General features: G+C 53.0%; 3 protein-coding genes across 9 annotated transcripts in view; 1 reads left to right on the plus strand and 2 right to left on the minus strand.

Moving 5' to 3' along the window:
- The window catches only part of IL11RA (interleukin 11 receptor subunit alpha), a 13,476-nt gene extending 12,488 nt beyond the window's left edge, over nucleotides 1-988 (minus strand). The window contains exon 1 of one of the 2 annotated variants that reach the window (XM_058672101.1): nucleotides 925-988. The gene's annotated coding sequence lies outside the window, so the exon portion shown is untranslated. Of the gene's footprint in view, nucleotides 1-805; nucleotides 892-924 lie in introns of those variants that run through there. The other variant, XM_058672102.1, reaches the window with a different exon arrangement.
- Nucleotides 1-16,889, plus strand: part of SIGMAR1 (sigma non-opioid intracellular receptor 1) — a 22,374-nt gene extending 5,485 nt beyond the window's left edge. The window contains exons 2-5 of one of the 2 annotated variants that reach the window (XM_004581026.4): nucleotides 13,533-13,737; nucleotides 13,870-14,070; nucleotides 14,233-14,325; nucleotides 15,835-16,886. In XM_004581026.4, coding sequence (XP_004581083.2) covers nucleotides 13,593-13,737; nucleotides 13,870-14,070; nucleotides 14,233-14,325; nucleotides 15,835-16,061 — 666 coding nt within the window. In that variant the 5' untranslated portion in view covers nucleotides 13,533-13,592 and the 3' untranslated portion in view covers nucleotides 16,062-16,886. Of the gene's footprint in view, nucleotides 1-13,464; nucleotides 13,738-13,869; nucleotides 14,071-14,232; nucleotides 14,326-15,834 lie in introns of those variants that run through there. The other variant, XM_012925769.3, reaches the window with a different exon arrangement.
- GALT (galactose-1-phosphate uridylyltransferase) lies at nucleotides 3,126-13,358 on the minus strand. Of its 5 annotated transcripts, XM_058672103.1 has the most exons (12): nucleotides 13,241-13,358; nucleotides 6,261-6,359; nucleotides 5,802-5,971; nucleotides 5,489-5,564; nucleotides 5,351-5,399; nucleotides 5,112-5,241; nucleotides 4,917-4,973; nucleotides 4,637-4,759; nucleotides 4,198-4,330; nucleotides 4,013-4,096; nucleotides 3,547-3,701; nucleotides 3,126-3,298 (listed from the first exon to the last, which is right to left on the minus strand). In XM_058672103.1, exons 2-12 carry the CDS (start codon nucleotides 6,337-6,339, stop codon nucleotides 3,227-3,229), a joined length of 1,128 nt encoding a protein of 375 aa, XP_058528086.1. In that variant the 5' UTR covers nucleotides 6,340-6,359; nucleotides 13,241-13,358; the 3' UTR covers nucleotides 3,126-3,226. The 5 variants fall into 5 exon arrangements, with proteins under 5 accessions (XP_058528086.1, XP_004581081.1, XP_058528087.1 ...); XM_004581024.3 differs by lacking the exon at nucleotides 13,241-13,358 and having other exon boundaries at nucleotides 6,261-6,419; XM_058672104.1 differs by lacking the exons at nucleotides 6,261-6,359; nucleotides 13,241-13,358 and having other exon boundaries at nucleotides 5,489-5,567; nucleotides 5,802-5,941.
- Nucleotides 16,890-18,168: the final 1,279 nt, after the last annotated feature.

Consider the following 18,168-nt stretch of genomic DNA (forward strand, 5'->3'; position numbering starts at 1 on the left):
TACTTACCCTCAGACTCTCAGAAAGTCCCAGTCACAGGAACCCTGAGACAGACTCACAGATACGAGTGCGTGTGCGCGCGCGCGCGCACACACACACACACACTCCATCCCCAAACAGGGACCCATATCTCCTAGGGGAGCAGCTCCTGGCAGTGGCAGATGGGCATCTAAGCACCGTTATGGGTGCCCCAGTGGTCAAAGAGACAAAGGTGAAAAGTGCAGGAGCAAGAGGGGCAGAATTAGAAACATAGACCAGGAGAGACATATCTGGGGAGACAAAACTGTGAAAGGACACACAGAGAAATCTCCAGGAAGACAGTCACGGGGAGAGAAAAAGAGCCAGGTGAGCCAGGCAGGGACCCTAGGACTACTAGCAGCGGAGCAGGGGACAAGCCTAGGAGATGGGAGTTCCTAAGGTGAACCGACACGGCAAGTCAGTCCGATAAGAGTTCCAGCAGGTTCCCGAGGTGGGAACACTGTTAGACTCACCCATTCCACCTCAGGACACAAACACACACAGTCCCAAGTTTCCTTGTTGCTCCGCTACTGCTGAAGTTACACATTAGCACACAGGGACCCCGCCACCCACTCGAGGCTGGCACACAGCCTTAAATTACCACGGAGCCCTTTCCCAAACACAAACCCCGATGTGGTCTGCCCCCTCACACACAAACACAAGACCCAACCACACCAAACACTGCGCACCCGCGCAGCCACAGCGATGCATACGCCGACACACGCAGTCACATTAGCTGACAGCTGCGTGCGCCAAGTGCCACCCCGGCCAGAGTCCCCCCACACTGACCCCGGCACACGCAGACAGTCCATCGGTCACTCGCGGCCCCTTCAGTTCCTATAGCGCCCTGCCTCGCCCCCTCCTGGCCAGACCTCCCGTCTACACTCTCCCGCCCCTTCAGGCCTCACCTTCCGCGGCCGCTGCCGCCAGCGCCCTCCGCCCCGGCCCCGACTCCCTCCCACCCAGGGCCCCCCGCAGGGGGTGCGGTTCCGCCCAGGCGCCAATGGAAGGAGTAGGGGTGAAATGGGGAGGGGGGATCCCGGCCCATTGGAGCCTCCGACTGCCAATCATCTCCACCCCCACCTCTGCCGGACACTTCCTGTCCCGTCCCTGACTGCCGAGGACCGAGTCTGGAGCTGGATTCCTGGGTTCTGGCCCAAGACTGCACGACTGAAAAAGTGTCCCCTCCCTCTCCCTGCTGAGCACAAAGCCTCAGGTTAAACAACAGTGCAGGGAACTGGAGAAGCTGAAGGTGCCCCGGCGCCGGATAAGATAAGGAGTAGTGCAAGCTGTGGGTCTCTAACTGCTGGATACTGTGCTTTCCAACCTGCCCTGCCACACCCTTCTCCAGTTCAATCAGAAGCTCTGAAGGTTGGACCTGGGCATCTGGAGTGTGTAAAACACCAGGACACAGCCAAGCAGAGGTATAAGGTTAGTGTGTGTGTGAGAGAGAGAGAGAGAGAGAGAGAGAAACCAGCACCATACTCAGCACTCAGTCACACCCCACAGCCACTGAAGCTGCAAGGCAATCCGCTCTGGTCTCAGGGAAGAAACACTCTGGACTGAAAGGCAAGCAGCCAAGGTCCTGGGCCAGGTTCACCTCCTGGTCCAGCCTTGGTGCGATTTCCCCACTCAGCGGCCCAAGAACAAGAATGGAGACTAGGAGCTGATGCTGTGGCATAGCTCATAAAGCCACCACCTGTGGTGCTGGCATCCCATTGGGGCACAGGTTCAAGTCCTGGCTAATCCATGTCTGACCCAAATCCAGCTCCCTGCTAATGCACCTGGGAAAGCAGCAGAGGATGGCCCTAGTGCTTGGGCCTCTGTACCCACAAGGGAGACACTGAAGAAGCTTCTGACTGGCTATTTGCAGTCATTTGGAGAGTGAACCTGCAGATGGAGGATTCTCTCTTGTCTCTGTAACTCTACCTTTTAAAAAATGAAAATCTTCTGGGCCCGGCAGCGTGGCCTAGCGGCTAAAGTCCTCGCCTTGAACGCCCCGGGATCCCATATGGGCACCGGTTCTAATCCCAGAAGCTCCACTTCCCATTCAGCTCCCTGCTTGTGGCCTGGGAAAGCAGTCGAGGACCACCCAATGCATTGGGACCCTGCACCCGTGTTGGAGACCCGGAAGAGGTTCCTGGTTCCTGGCTTTGGATCGGCGCAGCACCGGCTGTTGCGGCTCACTTGTAGAGTGAATCATCGGACGGAAGATCTTCCTCTCTGTCTCTCCTCCTCTCTGTATATCTGACTCTGTAATAAATAAATAAATCTTTAAAAAAAAAATAAAATCTTAATAAGTGGAGAGAAAAAAGCATTCTGGCCACCTCTGCCTTGCCCAAAGCCCCTTGTGGGTGGGACAATGTGGTAGATACCAGGTGGCACTCAGGTCCCCATTGGTGGTACAGCCTGTTGTCTCCAGGCTGTTACTCAGCCTCGCAGAGGGTATCAGTTCTGGGTCATTCTGAGTGCTTCCTCTCACACCCTGGTTCTCCTAACCCAGGCAGCTGTTTCCCTGCCCCTAGCTGTTTTCTGTCCAGTGCAATGACAGGGCCACCAGGGAGCAGACAGAGCATGTCCAGGCTCTGGACACACTGTGTAGGGTGCTCTGGAGAAACCAAGGACACAAAGCCACGTGCACGCTCTCCACCCACGCCTTTAGCCCCTGTGGGCTGGAGTAGAGCCAAGCTATAGCCACTCATAAAGCCAGGGCTCTGACCACTGACACTGGCAGCAGGTTCCTGTTCAACCACTCTCCACCAAAACCCACAGGCCCTGGCTTGGTGAGCTGACCCCCTTAGGGTGGCGGGGTGGTGGTGGTGATGAGGGGTGCTCAGGCCTCCCCCAAAGCCTCAACCACAGCTCAGAACACAAGATTTTTTCAATGTGCTAAATTGGAATGCCGTTTACACCAAAGATAGAGAATCTATTTGCTAGATGTACTACTGAATAGCAATTTTGCTCAGAGCTTTGGGGTGGTGGGTGTTTGCATTCAGTTTTTGTATACCAGTAGGCAGAGAGACGTGTGGCTGGAGCTGTGCCTTTAGCCGCCAACCCCCAGATCCCTAGAGGTTAGATTTCATACCCCTGTGGTGTTAACAATATGTTTTTAAAGTTGGAGAGGCTCAATTTTATTGATGTTACATGAACCCAAACCCCAGGCTCCAGATTCCCCAGGCAGAAGGACTCAAGGCCCTGTGGTCAGTGTGGTCAGGCGGTCTCCCCATCCTTTTGCCTCAGGCGGTAATGAACTTCAGGAAGTGCCCTTAGTCTCTCTGCAGCCTGGGAGGAAGACAAAAAGCAATCAGGGAGGGCTAAGGGCTGCAGAGTTCTGGTGTGGTGGTAGGGAGTTATGGAGATAGGGAGACACGGAGGGAAGGGCTGCAGGATTGGGAGAGCCGGGGTAAGGACAGCTTGGAGCCATCACAGCATGGAGGGATTCAGGAGTCCTGAATCTTCAGGAATGCCTCCCTGGGGAAGTGTGAGGAAAAAAGGGGATGTGGAGAACTCAGAATGCTCCAAGCCCTGACCTGCTCAGGGGTGAGGTCCCTCTGAGCCTGGGCAAGCATTTCGTAGCCAACCATGAATTTCCGGACAGTGGCAGAACGGAGCAGTGGAGGGTAGTAATGAGCGTGCAGCTGCCAGTGGTCCCAGCTGGCTCCAGCCTCAGATCCTGTGGGAGCCCCTGACAGGAAGGAAAAGGAAAGATGATGCGAAGGATTCCCTGGGTCCTCAGCCTAGTACTTACTCCCCACATCCTCTAGGTCAGGAACCTAAAACTACATCTCCCAGCATTCCCTGTCAGGCATTAGAAAGCTTACCAGTGACATGGCTGCACCAAGTTTGGTACTCCTCTGACCCTCCTAGCATCCCTGAACTGGACACCTCCCCCAGCAGGTGTCTCAAGGCCCACGAGGGATTGCAGCACATGGGCTGCCCCCTAGGAACCTAGCAATGGAATTCTGGGTTTAGTTATAAATACTCAACGAGCCTCACCATGCCAGCCCATGGAGTAGGGAAAGGATGTCTCAAATAGATTGTCATACTTGATCAAGAGCTTCTTCATGATGGAGGCCAGATCTGGAATCAGAGGCAGACTCTCAGTGTGAGCTCCAGCTGCTGGCCTGAGCAGAGCCACCTGAGCCACCGCCTGGCCCCAGGGTCCTCAAGAGGAGACTCACCATCACGCTCAGCAGGTGTCAGCTCAGGTAGCCGTTGCACGTGGCGCCGGGGCAGCAGCAGCGTCTGGAAGGGCCACACTGCCCAGAAGGGGACCAGCACTAGCCAATGTTCACTGGTCAGGACCAGACGTTCCTGGGCAGAAAAAATAGTCATTACAGAATGTGTGCGTGTGTTGTATGTATGTGTATGTTGTGTGTATGTGTGTGTGTGTGTGTTGGGGGTAGACAGGAACCAGCAATTAGGCAGAGAAAGCAGACAGAGAGGAGGTACCCACATATGATGGACTCTCACCACTTCCACCATTAACCACTCTCGTTTAAGCTGTCAGCATCTCCCTGAGATGGTTGCTGCAGCCTCCTAGCAAGTCTCTCTCATGTGGGGTAAAAAGGCTAGGGGTCATTTGGGGAACAGGGCCTGGCCACCCCCTCCCATGCCCACCTTCCGTAGTAGTTCCTGGCGGCCATACTCCAGCAGCAGAGGCTGTCCATGCTGACTCTGGTAGGCCTTCTGAGATCGCTCCTCGCGCTGGGCCATATCTGGCAGGAAGCTGCTGGCCCACACCTGTCAGCAGGCAAGAGCAGGGAAAAGCAGATGGGTCCTTTGCCTCCAAATCTTTGTACCATGTCTTAATCCTGCTCCTCTGCCTACTATGCTGGCTTGAACCCAGCCCCCACCCCAAAAAAAAGCCAAGTCATGGGAGCCAGCTGAAACCACTCACCTGGCAATGGGGGTGGGGATTAGAACAGCCCATCATAGCTCCTTTGTTTTCGAAGATCTATAAGATAGGGAGAGGGAGCTTTAAGAGCAAAAAAGAGATCAAGTGAACTTGTCGCTCCTTACAACACCTGGTGAAATAGAAAAGCTCCTCCCCAGGACCAAAGCTGCACCACCCCACAGGGGTGCCCTCACAGACCTGCACCCAAGGGTACTGAGCACCCAGCTCCTCTGTGACTGAGGCCCATGCATCGATGACAGCCCGGATCTCAGGGACCGACATGAGTGGCAGCGTCACATCCGACCAGGGGTGGAAGCACATGACCTTACTAGGTGATGAGGGGAGGGATGACAGAGGGACGGGGCTTGGCTGTCTCAGGACCAACCCTGGTGCTCAACCCCAGGCAGAAGGTAGTGAGAAGGGAAAGTCATCATTACCAAACTCCTCGAGCAGCCTGTGCTTGGAAAAGGGGGTGATCGCTGGGTCCTGAAATAAAGGGGTACCACTCTTTGCAGTACATGTTTCCCTGGAAGGGGTTCAGTACCCGCTCCCCAACAGTGGTTGGAGCCAGTTACCTGGACTGGGCGCATCAGGCTGCAGAGCTGGGAAGTCATTGTCAAACAGGAAGGTGCTGTCATAGTCAGGATTCACCTACTGACAGGATGGGCTCCAGGCATTCACGGTCCCTTACCACAAGTCATGTGGTGGGGCTGGAGGACTGGACAGGCTGGGGTGGGGGTGAGGGAAAGGTCCACACGAGGGAACAGAAAGGCTTGGTAGGATATGACCCAAGGAAGCCCACTGTGCCTGTGAGTGAAGGGCAACTCTGGGGGGATTGGGAACCACTGGCCCCAGCCCAGCCTGTAGATCCAGGCACCAGAGGCTTACCTCTCCGTTGGCCCGGGTGGCCCCAGGACATAGAGGGTTGAGGGGGTCATGGCGTGGCACCGTCTGCAGAGGCTCGGGCTCCACCTGGCCTTGCCAGGGCCGCTTCATGCGGTGAGCAGACACTAACACCCACTCATCCTGCAGCGGGTTGTAGCGGATATGCTGATGTTCTGAGGACAGGGCAGTCAGGGTCAGTGAGCGAGGATGCCCCCTTGCAGTCACTCCCCAGCAGGCCCGAACCAGGGCCATGGGCACCCGGTGCCCGCGGAAGGAGCTCAGGTCCGGCATCAGCCCTCTGCAGGGGCAGCTGGGCCATAGCGCCTACAAGGGGCATCTCTCTCGGCCCCGCCGGCCCAGCACAGGGTGTGTGCCCCGGCCTTGAAGTGGGGGCGAGCACTTCCTAGGGAAAGGAAGGGATCTCCTCGGCGTCCCCGAGAGGCCCCGCCGCCCTGCAGTTACCGCTTGCCCGGAAGGCTGTGACCGCGTCTGCCTCTGCCGCCTGCTGGCACTGATCCGGGTCGGTCTCGCGGCGCGACATGAGTGTCCCCTCAGGATCTTCTGGAATGGGAGAAGGGCTGCGTCTTGACCTTCTATCGCTTGGCCGGCCCTGCCCAGCCCCCCCGTGATTGGCCAGACGCCAGCACGTGACTGCCAAAGGGCCACCTAGGGGCGGGGTTCAGGAGCGCTGCACTGCACATGAAGGTCTTCAGGATCCCCACTTTACTCCGGGCAGGAGCCTTTACTCTCAGAGAATCTTTTACCCCAGACACTTACAAGACTTCCTTTCCGCATCCATCATCTGGTTGATTCTTTATTCAGTAAACACTGACCGAGTACCAAGCACAGGGTACCATGTGCCAAGCACAGGGACTCTAGATGGGACGTGATGATGGCCCCTTGTGCACAAACTCAGACGTGGCTTCTGCCTTCCCTGAACTAACATTCCACGTCATGACTAAGAGGACGACCCTGGACCCCCAATCACCTTGGGCCCCCGCTGGGAGGCTGCAATCTTGGAATGAACCCTGATCTGCTGTTGCTGAACTCTGACCACAGTCACCACAGTCATACCTCAGCCACCAGCAGAGATTTAGGGGGAAAGGACCAGTAACCAGCCCCCCACACACCCCACCCCAACATACACAGTGCACAGGGGAGGGCTGTAAGATATCTAAAATTATGGGGAAAACAAGACTATCAGGAACTCCCACCCATTATGCAGGTGTAGTTGTTATTTAAATTTTTATCTCTTTGGAAGACACAGCAATAAACAGAGAAGGGACAAAGATCTTTCATCCACTGGCTTGCTCCTCAAATTCCCAAAACAGCCAGTGCTGGGCCAGGCTGAAGCTAGGAGTCCAGCGTCTCCTGTGGGTCCCTCACATGGGTGCAAGGGCCCAACTGCTTGACCCATACCTGCTGTTTTTCAGGGTAGCCACAGGCAGGAAGTGGATCAAAGGTGAAGCAGAGACTCAAACCTAGACACCCAGATAAAGGAGGTGGGTATCTTAAAGGCTGGAGCCAAACACTTGCCCCAGGTGTGTTATCTTTATACAACCAGCCTTTCCTCCTCTCCAAATTGGCCTTGAATCAGATAAATAACAGTAGATTAGAATTCAATTAGTTTCACCACTAGTACTTTTATTTTTACTTTTTTGTTTTGTTTTTAAGATTTATGTACCCAGGACAGGCACTGTGGCATAGTGGGTAAAGCTGCTAACTGCAATACTGGCATCTATATGGATACTGGTTGAAGTCCTGGCTGCTCCACTTCTAATCCAACTCCCTGCTGATGGGTCTAGGAAAAGTAATGGATGATGGCCCAAGTGTTTGAGCCCCTGTCACCCAACTGGGAGACCTGGATGAGGCTCCTTGATCCTGGCTTTGGCCTAGTCCAGCACTGGCCATTGCAGCTATCTGGGGAATGATCCAGCTGATGGAAGATCTCTCTCACCCCTCTCTCTCTCTTCTCAGTGTCTCTCTCTATATATAACTCTGCCATTCAAACATTAATAAATCTCTTTTCTTAACATTGAAAAGGTAGCATTACACACAGAGAGAAGCAGAGATCTTCCATCCACTGGTTCACTCCCCAAATGGTCATAAAGCTGGAGCTGGGCCAGTCTAAATATAGGAGCCAAGAGCTTCATCTGGGTCTCCTATATGCATGCAGGGGTCCAAGGAATCAAGACATTCTTTGCTGATTTCCTGGGCCATAAGCAAAGAGCTGGATCAGAAATGGATCAGCTGAGACATGAAATGGCATACATATGGTATATCCATGTCACAGGCAGCAGCCTTATCCACTCTGCCACATTGTTGGTCCCTCCCCTTATCCTCTCCCCCTTTTAAAGCTTTATTTGAAACTTAGAGCTACGGGGGTGGGGGCGGGTAGAAATACAGAAAAATCTGTTGATTCACTCCCTAGATGGCCACAATGGCCAGGGTTGATCCAGGTCAAGGCTAGGAGCTAGCAGCTACTTCTGAGTCTCCCATATGGCTGGCATGAACCCAAATGCTCGGGCCATCTTCTGCTGCTCTTTTTAGGCAATCAGCAGGGAGCTGGATCACAAGCGGAGGTGTTGGGGCATGGGATGTGGCAACACATATGGGATTCCAACACCATAGGCAGCAGATTTGTTGATTTATTTCAAAGGCATAGTCAAAGAGAGAGAGAGAGAGAGAGACATACACAGAGATTTCCTATCTACTGCAACAGTCAGAGTTGAGGCCATTTAAGATCAGGAGCTAGGAGGGTTTTTTTTGGGGGGGGGGTGGTTCCACATGGCTGGCAGGAGCACAAACACTTGGGCCGTATTCTGCTGCTTTCCCAGACCATTAGCAGGGAGCGGGGAGCTAGATTGGAAGTGGAACAGCCAGGACTTGAACTGGTGCTCAGATGGGATGCAGGCAGTGGTTTTACATACTATACATAATACAGATCTCTTGGCACTTTTCAAGAGTCATCTAAGGACTGTCTAAACCTCTTCCCCATTTCATAATGGGGACAGAGGCCTCAGGGTCACCCCAGATTGGATTAGCTTAGATCTGAATGCAAGTGTCCACAGTTGTCCCCAATGCTGTGAAATGTCTCTCAAACATCAGTAGGCTTCAGAATATGGGAAGCTGAGAGCTCCCACATGCCAGGCCAACACAAACTTAGTATTTTGCAAGAAAAAACTGGGTCACTGGTCATTTACCTGATCTCTGCCCCAGGGTTGTCAGGCTGGAATCTAAAGAGGCCACCAGGTAGGGAGCAAAGATCAGGGGACTGAGAAGTGGAGACTATCTGTCCCGCCACTGCCCCTGGAACAGGAGGGAGAGAGGGCAGAGACAGGAAACATGCCTTTCTGCTGTCTCAGCTACTTCTGTTGGAGAACCTGGATTTTAGAGGCTTACGGCTTCCATGCTACTTCTTGGATCATGCCAACTGACTCAAGAGCCCCTTCCAGAACCTCTCTTCTCTCCCCAAGGTTCACTTTTTGGAGGATAAGAGGAATGGTTAAAATGGAACCTACTCAATCCTGTTCCTCCCAGATTACAGAGGTGTGATCTCTGCTATGACCTCCCAGCCCCTCAGTCTCCACTGGAATCACTCAAGGCCATAGACACTCCCTTGTTGTGCTTACTTGTCAGTGTGTGCTGGAGAGGCTCTTGAAAGACCAGGTGGGGGCGCCATGGGCCTGCAGTTTCTTAGGAGGCTGTGCCTGCTGCTCACACTGTTAGAGAATGGTCAACACTCAGAAGCCTTAACCAACACTAAATAACCTATTCCCTCAATTCTGCTTCCTTTTTTTTTTTTTAAAGTTTATTTATTTGAAACACAGAGAATGAGAGACAGAAAGAAAATCTCCACTCACTGGTTTACTCCCCAAATGGCTGGACCAGGCTGAAGGCATCTGCTGCCTCCTGGCCATTGGGACAGAAGCAGAGTAGCTGGTATTCAACCAGCACTAGGATATGGGATGCAGGTGGTTTAACAAACGATGGTTTAGCCTGCTGGGACACAGTACCGCTCATCTTCATTGCTTTAATGAACAACCTCTAGCAGGCCAGTGCTTCCATACCAGAAACCACTTTGGAGAGAAGGGACTCTTCCATCTAACAGGAACCAGGCTTCATCCATCTAGTGGCTCTGTCAGTCCCTAGGGCTTCAGAATGCTCCACTAGCTCTGGAACAATGGTAGGTAACAGATGAAGGAAGGAAAAGAATGCAAAGAACTTCATAAGAGATTTTAGAAGTCAGAGACCTAGAAGTGACAGCCATTTCTGCTTATATTTCATTAGCCAGACGCAATCACATGGCTGAATTTAAATACACAGTAGACTGTGAAATTTTTTTAAAGATTATTAATTTTTATTTGAAAGGATATTTTACAGAGAGAGAGGAGAAAACACAGAGAGAAGTTTTCCATGCACTGGTTCACAAACAGCCACAATAGCCAGAGCTAAGCTGATATAAAGCCAGGAGCCAGGAGCTTCCTCCTGATCTTACATGCAAGGGCTCAAGGATTTGGGCCATTCTCTACTGCCTTCCCAGGCCATAAGCAGGGAGCTGGATCAGAAGTGGAGCAGCTAACAATATAAAAAAAATTAAAAATAAATAATAATAATAAAAAAGAAGTGGAGCAGCTGGCACATGAACTGAAGCCTATAAGGGACACTGGAGCCCACAGGCTAAGGATTGGCTTGCCATACCACTGCTACAGCAGAGACCCCAAGACTGTGGAATGTTAATGTGGCTGCCCAAGAGCAAAAGGAAACAGATTATGAATGAAGCATTGTCTCTGTCACATGTCCCTAAAGAGAACTCCGGCCATTTCCCATCAGCTTACTGAATCTCTCAATTATATTCAATTGTGACCCTACAGTCCATCATCCCTATGTGTTAGGTTACTCACTTTGTTTTTACATTTTATTTATATTATAATATATATAATGGTCACCAAGTGCCAGGCACCAATTTCTTTATAAATAATACATAAATCTCAACTCAATGAAAGTATTTACTAGCAGGTAGGTACTTTTATTTAATCCATTATATCATTTTACAGATAAGAAAAACTGTATCAGAATTTAAGTAACTTTCCCAAGATCATACAAAACAGGAACCAGGTTGTGAACCAGGTTAAGTAGTACAGTTCCTTTCTTTTCAAAGATTTTTAAAATTTATTTAAAAGGCAGAGTTACAGAGGCAGAGACAACTAGAACTTCTGTCTGCCATTTATTCCTCAAATAACCACAAAAGCCAGGGCTGGGGCAGGCTGAAACTAGGTGTCAGAAGTTTCATCTGGGTCTCCCATATGGATGCTGGAGCCCAAACTCTTGGGTTGCTGGGGCCCGTGCAGTGCAGTGCATATGCGGGACACGAAGGTGTGAAGAGTATTGTTCCATTGCAGGCAGGGCTGTAAGGAATTTCCCGCAGTATGGCAGGCCCTGCCACCTAAATGCAGCTCCACCTTCCTTTGCATGGACACCGGACTGCCCTACAGAAGAATTCTAATCCATTCAGGCATTGTTTGCTACTGTGGAGTTAGCTTTTTGGTTTTTTTTTTAAGATTCATTCATTTTTATTGGAAAGATGGATATACAAACAGGAGGAGAGACAGAGAGGAAGATCTTCCGTCCGATGCTTCACGCCCCAGGGCCACTGGGATTAGAACCGGTGCCCATATGGGATCTTGGTGTGTGCAAGGCAAAGACTTTAACCACTACACTATCGCGCCGAGCCCAACTTGCTCTTTTTGAAAGTTAACAGGGCCTGGCGCAATAGCATAATGGTTAAGGTCCTTGCCTTCAACACCCGGGATCCCATATGGGTGCCACTTCTAATCCTGGCAGCACCATTTCCCATCCAGCTCCATGCTTGTGACCTGGGAAAGCAGTTGAGGACAGCCCAATGCCTTGGGACCCTGCACCCGCGTGGGAGACCCAGAAAGAAGTTCCTGTCTCCTGGCTTCAGATCGGCACAGCACCGGCCATTGCGGTCACTTGGGGAGTGAATCATCGGACAGAAGATCTTCCTCTCTGTCTCTCCTCCTCTCTGCACATCTGCCTTTCCAATAAAATAAATAAACCTTTAAAAAAAAGAAAAAAAGAAAGAAAGTTAACAGTTAAAACTGACCAATCATGACAGTATAATTGCATGGAATTGTCCTGAAATGTATAAAAACCCTGTGCTGTTCAACCTCGGCCCTTTTTTTGCTCTCTTTTTCTGCCCTGCCATTCCAGCTGCAGCCCAGCGGGGAGGGGGGAAGGGTGGCTGGGAGACCTAAATCAACCTGAATAAACCGCCTTTATGCCTTAGCATGGACTTTAGACTTTCTGGGGATTTTCAGATTTTCTGGGCATCTCAAAAACCCGGCACAACAGCCCTCTCCCTGCTGACTGAATCTGAGCTCAAAACCTGGATGCTGTACCGCCATGAGCCAAGAACAGGATGTCCGCCAAAGGAGAGGGGTGAGGGAGCAGGAGGTGGGAAGGAGCCCAGGAAGAAACGCCCAAGCCCCACCAGCTCTCTTCCAAGTCCTCCAATGCTCAGAGCGCCCCTCTTACCTGGACCACAGTGCTAGTCTCCCTGGCTCTCATCTTGCTCCTGCTGTTTGCCCTGTGCCACTCTTCGCAAAATCGACTTACCATAGCTTTCCAGCTGATTATTCTCAGTTGCCTCACCACATCCTCCCTCCTGTGCTCCAAATCAGATGCCCTACTCTCACTGACCTTCATGGCTTAGCAGCTGGAGTGAGTCCAGCTGGATGGTCATGTCCTAGCCAACTCTCTTTAAAAAAGGGGGAGGGGGCAGCACCATGGCCTAGCGGCTAAAGTCCTCACCTTGAACGCACTGGGATCCCATATGAGCTCTGGGTCTAATTCCAGCAGTCCCGCTTCCCATCCAGCTCCCTGCTTGTGGCCTGGAAAAGCAGTCGAGGACGGCCCAAAGCTTTGGAACGCTGCACCGCGTGGGAGACCTGGCTTTGGATTGGCACAGCACCGGCCATTGCGGTCACTTGCGGGAGTGAATCACCAGACGGAAGATCTTTGTCTCTCCTCTCTATGTATATCTGACTTTGCAATAAAAATAAATACATGTTTAAAAAAAGGCAGGGGACACAGGCCTTTGGCAAAAAGGTTACAATGCTGCTGGAAGCATCCCCATCCCTTATCAGAGTTCCCTGTGCCAGATTTCAACTTCCAGCTAAGAGTACCCTGGCAGATGGTTGCTTAGGTCCTTGGGCCCCTGCCGTGCACGTGGGAGCCCCCCGTGGAGCTCCCGGGTGCTGTCTCTGACTTGGCTCCAGCCAAGGTCGTTGTGGGCATTGAGGGAGTGAATCAGTGGATGGAAGACCTCGCTCCTCTCGCCTCTTCTCTCCGTTTCAGGCGGTAGTACCTCTCTGGCAACCCTTCTCCCACATCTGCCGACAGAACTGCCCCTTACCGACCTCAACAACCTGGGCTCCCACAATGGCCTACTTCCGGGCTCGTCCACTGCTACAGCCCGTGAGCCCAAGCCGGCCTGCCCACTGCGGGTGTCACCTGCCGGCTGAGATCAGGGCCGGGGAGGACCCTGCTGCCGCCTCCGGAGTCCCCGCCCCTCCGCGCCGACGCGCACCCCACGCGGAAATGGTTCCGCCGAAGGGGCGGAGCCGGGGCGCCCCGGGCCTTGCGATTGGCCAGGGCGAGCAGAACCACTCGGTGGCGGCGGGGCAGCCGGCGGACGGCTGGGAAGCGGAGTCCGGGTCTCGGGCTGCAGGCTCGGTGCTTTGCTGCCGCTGTGCCAGGCTGCCCGGCGGGATGCGGTGGGCCGCGGGCCGGCGGTGGGCGTGGGCCGCGCTGCTTCTGGCCGCCGCGGCGGTGCTGACCCAGGTGCTCTGGCTGGGGACGCAGAACTTCGTCTTCGAGCGCGAAGAGATCGCGCTGCTGGCGCGGAAGTACGCGGGTAAGAGGGCACTGGGCGGGAGAGGGGGCAGGCGGCCCAGGATCGGAGCCAGGGATTCCCAAGGACGCTGTCTCCCAAACCCGGGACCCGAGCTGTCCCTGACTTGGCCGCCGCTCCTCTGCCTTCCTCCAGGGCTGGACCATGAGCTGGCCTTCTCTCGGCTGATTGTGGAGCTGCGGCGGCTGCACCCAGGCCACGTGCTGCCCGACGAGGAGCTGCAGTGGGTGTTCGTGAACGCGGGCGGCTGGATGGGTGCCATGTGCCTTCTGCACGCCTCGCTGTCCGAGTACGTGCTGCTGTTCGGCACCGCCCTGGGCTCCCGCGGCCACTCGGGTCAGTGCTGGCTGCGGGCCGGACTGGTTGGCTGGGGCAGGGTGGGGGTGTGCTGTGTTCCCCAGGCCAGTGTCCTCGTTCCTGCTGCTGTTTGGCTGAGCAGTGCCTGCGTGTGATGGTGGGGAAACTCTGATCATTGGTGTCCACTTGCTTGTCCCTCAGGGCGCTATTGGGCTGAGATCTCTGATACCATCATCTCTGGCACCTTCCACCAGTGGAGAGAGGGCACCACCAAAAGTGAGGTCTTCTACCCAGGTAAGGAGAAGTGGCAGGTCCCTTCACAAGGAGGGAGCGGTGGCCTTGAGAAGGGGATGCCCTGAGGAGCCCTACCCAAGGTCCTCTTCCTTCCAGCCCCACAAAACTACAGGTGGGTGATTGACCCGAGCTAAGGAACCCTGTTGCTTTCTTGTGTTAGAGGGAAACAAGGCATAACTGCTTCCTGTCTGATGTATCTGACAGGATCCTGTCTGCCCTGGGCACTATTGGATCCAGCCAGTCTTTCAGCCAACCTTGGGGAGACAGCTGAATAATTAGAAAGCACACATACTCCAAAATACAAAACAGACCATCATGTCCCTGTACTTTTTTTTTTTAAGATTGAAGCAATTGACATTAACAAAGCTTTGAATTTCCAAGCCGACTTGAAGTTGAGTGTGCGCATGGCAGGTGCTCTGACTTAACAGCTCAGAAAGCCTTCCAAATCGTGCAGACACCCTCTCCCTGTCTAACAAGTCCCACGCAGAGTTAGCTACATTTCTGCTTGAATTGAGTGTGACTTGGAATTGTAGACTTGTGTAACTGGCACGCTGTGGCCCATGGCCAGGTGAGGCAGCAATGGGTGACTTCTCCGAGAAGAACCCTTGGGCCAGATGATGCTACAGAACATTTAGGAATGGCCATCTGGGTCCCTCGTCCCTCTGCGTGGGAGACCAGGTCAGTGAGGTAGAGCTTTTCCTCTTTTCCTTTTCCTCCTTTTTAAAATTTTATATTTTTAAAACACTTATCTTTATTTGAAAGGCAGGTTTACAGAGAGAAGGAACGATAGAAAGATCTTCCATCCACTGGTTCACTCCCCAAATGGGTGCAGGGGCCAGAGCTGATCAGTAGCTGGAAGCCAGGAGCTTCTTCCTGACCTCCCACGTGGGTCGGGGTCCCAAGGACTTGGGTCATCCTCTAGCGTTTCCCCTAGGCTATTCACAGAGAACTGGATTGGAAGTAGAGCAGCTAGAACACAAAGAAGCACACATATGGGATCCTGGCGCTTGCAGGTAGAGGATTAGTGTGCTGTGACACTATGCCAGCCCTTCTTTTTTAAGATTGATTGATGTATTTGAAAATCTGAGTCACACAAGAAAAGGAAGACACACATGTACATACAGAAACAGAGATCTTCTATCAGCTGGTTCACTTCTCAGATGGCTGGAGTGGTCAGGGCTAGGCCAGGCAGAAGCTAAGAGCTTTATCCAAGTCTCCCACATGGGTATAGAGGTCCAAGGACTTAGACCATCTTCCATTGCTTTCCAAGGCCATTAGCAGAGAGCTGGATCAGAAGTGGAGCACCTGGGACTCAAACAGGCACCCATATAAGATGCTGGCATTGCACGTGGTGGCTTTCGTGCTACACCACAGCACTGACACCTTTTTTCCCCTTCTTGAAACAGTCTCCATTTTACACCTCTAGCTGGCCTGTGGGCCAGGGAAAGTGCAGCCATGGAAGGGCAGAGCAGAGCTGTGTTCCTCACATGGATGCTCCTTATCTTCTAGGAGAGACGGTGGTGCATGGACCTGGAGAAGCGACAGCTGTGGAGTGGGGACCCAACACGTGGATGGTTGAGTATGGCCGGGGTGTCATCCCGTCTACCCTGGCATTCGCGCTGGCCGACACCGTCTTCAGCACCCAGGACTTCCTCACTCTCTTCTACACCCTTCGTGCATATGCCCGGGGCCTCCGACTTGAACTTACCACCTACCTCTTTGGCCAGGACCCTTGAGCAGTCGTGCCAGAAGGAAGACCTGTGGATGGACAGGAGCAGGCTGGCCCTACATGCATTCACTAACTGGAGCCCATGTGCAGATAGGGACATGTTGACACCATGCAGACACTGTGTTCCTGCTGTTCAGATAGGGCCCTCCATGCTTCTATAGCCAAATGCCCATGGGAACAAATGGAACCTCCATAGAGAGACCAAGTCCTGTGTGTACTACAGGATCATGCTCACCTACATTCGGAGAGGGAGCCCCACCTATACCCCGTGGGCTGGTCATATTCAGACACACATGTCACAAGCTTGACTCATGAACTCAGGCCTTCGCCCCAGGCTCCCATCACCAGACAGGGATGTGGGGTTGAGGATGCGGTGGGTATTAACACTCTGCCTCAGTCTGATTCCTCAACCCAGCAGCAGCTTGGGGAGAGAAGGGGAGGAGAGGAGCTGCTCTTTGGAGGCGCCCTTCTCCTGCAGTGATGATGCCCTTCACTCCTCACCATATGCCTTATCCGTGTCCCACTTCCCTGCTATGCAAAAGTCCCTGAGGCTCAGCCCCTCCCCCTCAGTGAACTGGTCAGCAGATTGCTGAGGACAAGGTCCTCCATCCCAGAGAGACACTGCCCGCCCTGCCTTGGCTTTCCCTTGTAGGTGTAAAGGACCCTCCGTGGAGGGCCCCTTAAGCCCCAGGGAAAGGACCTGGAGGGCTGGGCCTGGTGCAAACAGCCAGCCCTGGCCAAGAGAAGGCCTTTCCTGCACACGCATACACATACCCCTCATCCCAGCGTGCAGACACTGTCCCTGTTGCGTCCACTGTTTATCTGTCTGTTAATAAAGACCTGTCGAAGAGCTGCGTGTCTTTCTGTGTCTAAACAGAAGGAAAAGCCACTAGCTGCTGGGATGGAGTGGGGGAGGAGTTGTGGAACTGAGTAACCTCTCACTTGCTGTGCCATGCTGTTGATGAAGTGGGCTGTGTATGTGCTTGTGTGTGATAAGAATCACCCTTAGGTGGCTGGTCTATAAATGACTGTATTCCATTCCCAGAGACCAGGTTTTTCTGTGGGGGAGCGTGGATGAGACCCTGAGTTCAGCATCCCCTCCAACAGAGGTGGGAATGCCATGATTTGAGAAATCCAGGACTGGATGACTCTGCGTGTGAGCCATGTATCTGCCCCCACCCCCACCCCCGGGAAAGTGGGCACAGTCCTGAGAAACCACCCTTAGATGGTCCTAGCTGGCCACAGGGTGGCGGTGTGTACCCACTTTGGAGCTCAAAGAGGGCCTTCCCCTGGTTTTTTTTCTGAGTTCCCCACGGCATTGTTGCCTACCATCCAGAGCACTTCCTCCACCCTATATTCTGCCTTCTCCAGGATGGACCACTTCTGCTGGGGGATCCTGGGGTGGGAAACAGGCTCACTAGTTGGTAGTAGGTGAGGTAAAGAGGACCAAGACTACGGTGAGGCAGGAAGGGTGTTAGGTGTATTCACTCCCCAAGATCCTGCTCTTGCCAGCTAAATTTCCTACCCCAGCATAGCAGGTTTGCCTCACCTCATCTCCCCACCCTCACCCACATTTTTTATGTACTTACTTTTTTTTTTAAGATTTATTTTATTTTTATAGCAAAGTCAGATATACAGAGAAGAAGATCTTCCGTCCGATGATTCACTCCCCAAGTGAGTGCAATGGCTGTGCTGCGCCAGTCCGAAGCCAGGAGCCAGGAACATCTTCTAGGTCTCCCACATGGGTGCAGGATCCCAAAGCTTTGAGCCATCCTCGACTGCTTTCCCAGGCCACAAGCAGGGAGCTGGATGGGAAGTGGGGCTGCCAGGATTTGAACTGGTGAGAAAGAGTGAGCAAGGAGCAGGGGTTAAATTGTTTCAAGTGACCAAATGATAACAACAGAGAGATACAGGTTAGACAGAACATGGGAGTTGAGAACCATATGGGATCCCGGTGCGTTCAAGGTGAGAACTTTAGCCATTAGGTCACCGCGCTGGGACGTGTACTTACTTATTTGGAAAAGTTAGAAGGAGATAGAGCTCTTCCATCTGCTGCTTCACTCCCCAGATGGCTATAACAGCCAGGGTTAGGCCAGGCTGAAGCCATGAGTTTC

Source organism: Ochotona princeps, chromosome 14, assembly GCF_030435755.1.
Source record: "Ochotona princeps isolate mOchPri1 chromosome 14, mOchPri1.hap1, whole genome shotgun sequence".
NCBI classification, from domain to species: Eukaryota; Metazoa; Chordata; class Mammalia; order Lagomorpha; family Ochotonidae; genus Ochotona; species Ochotona princeps.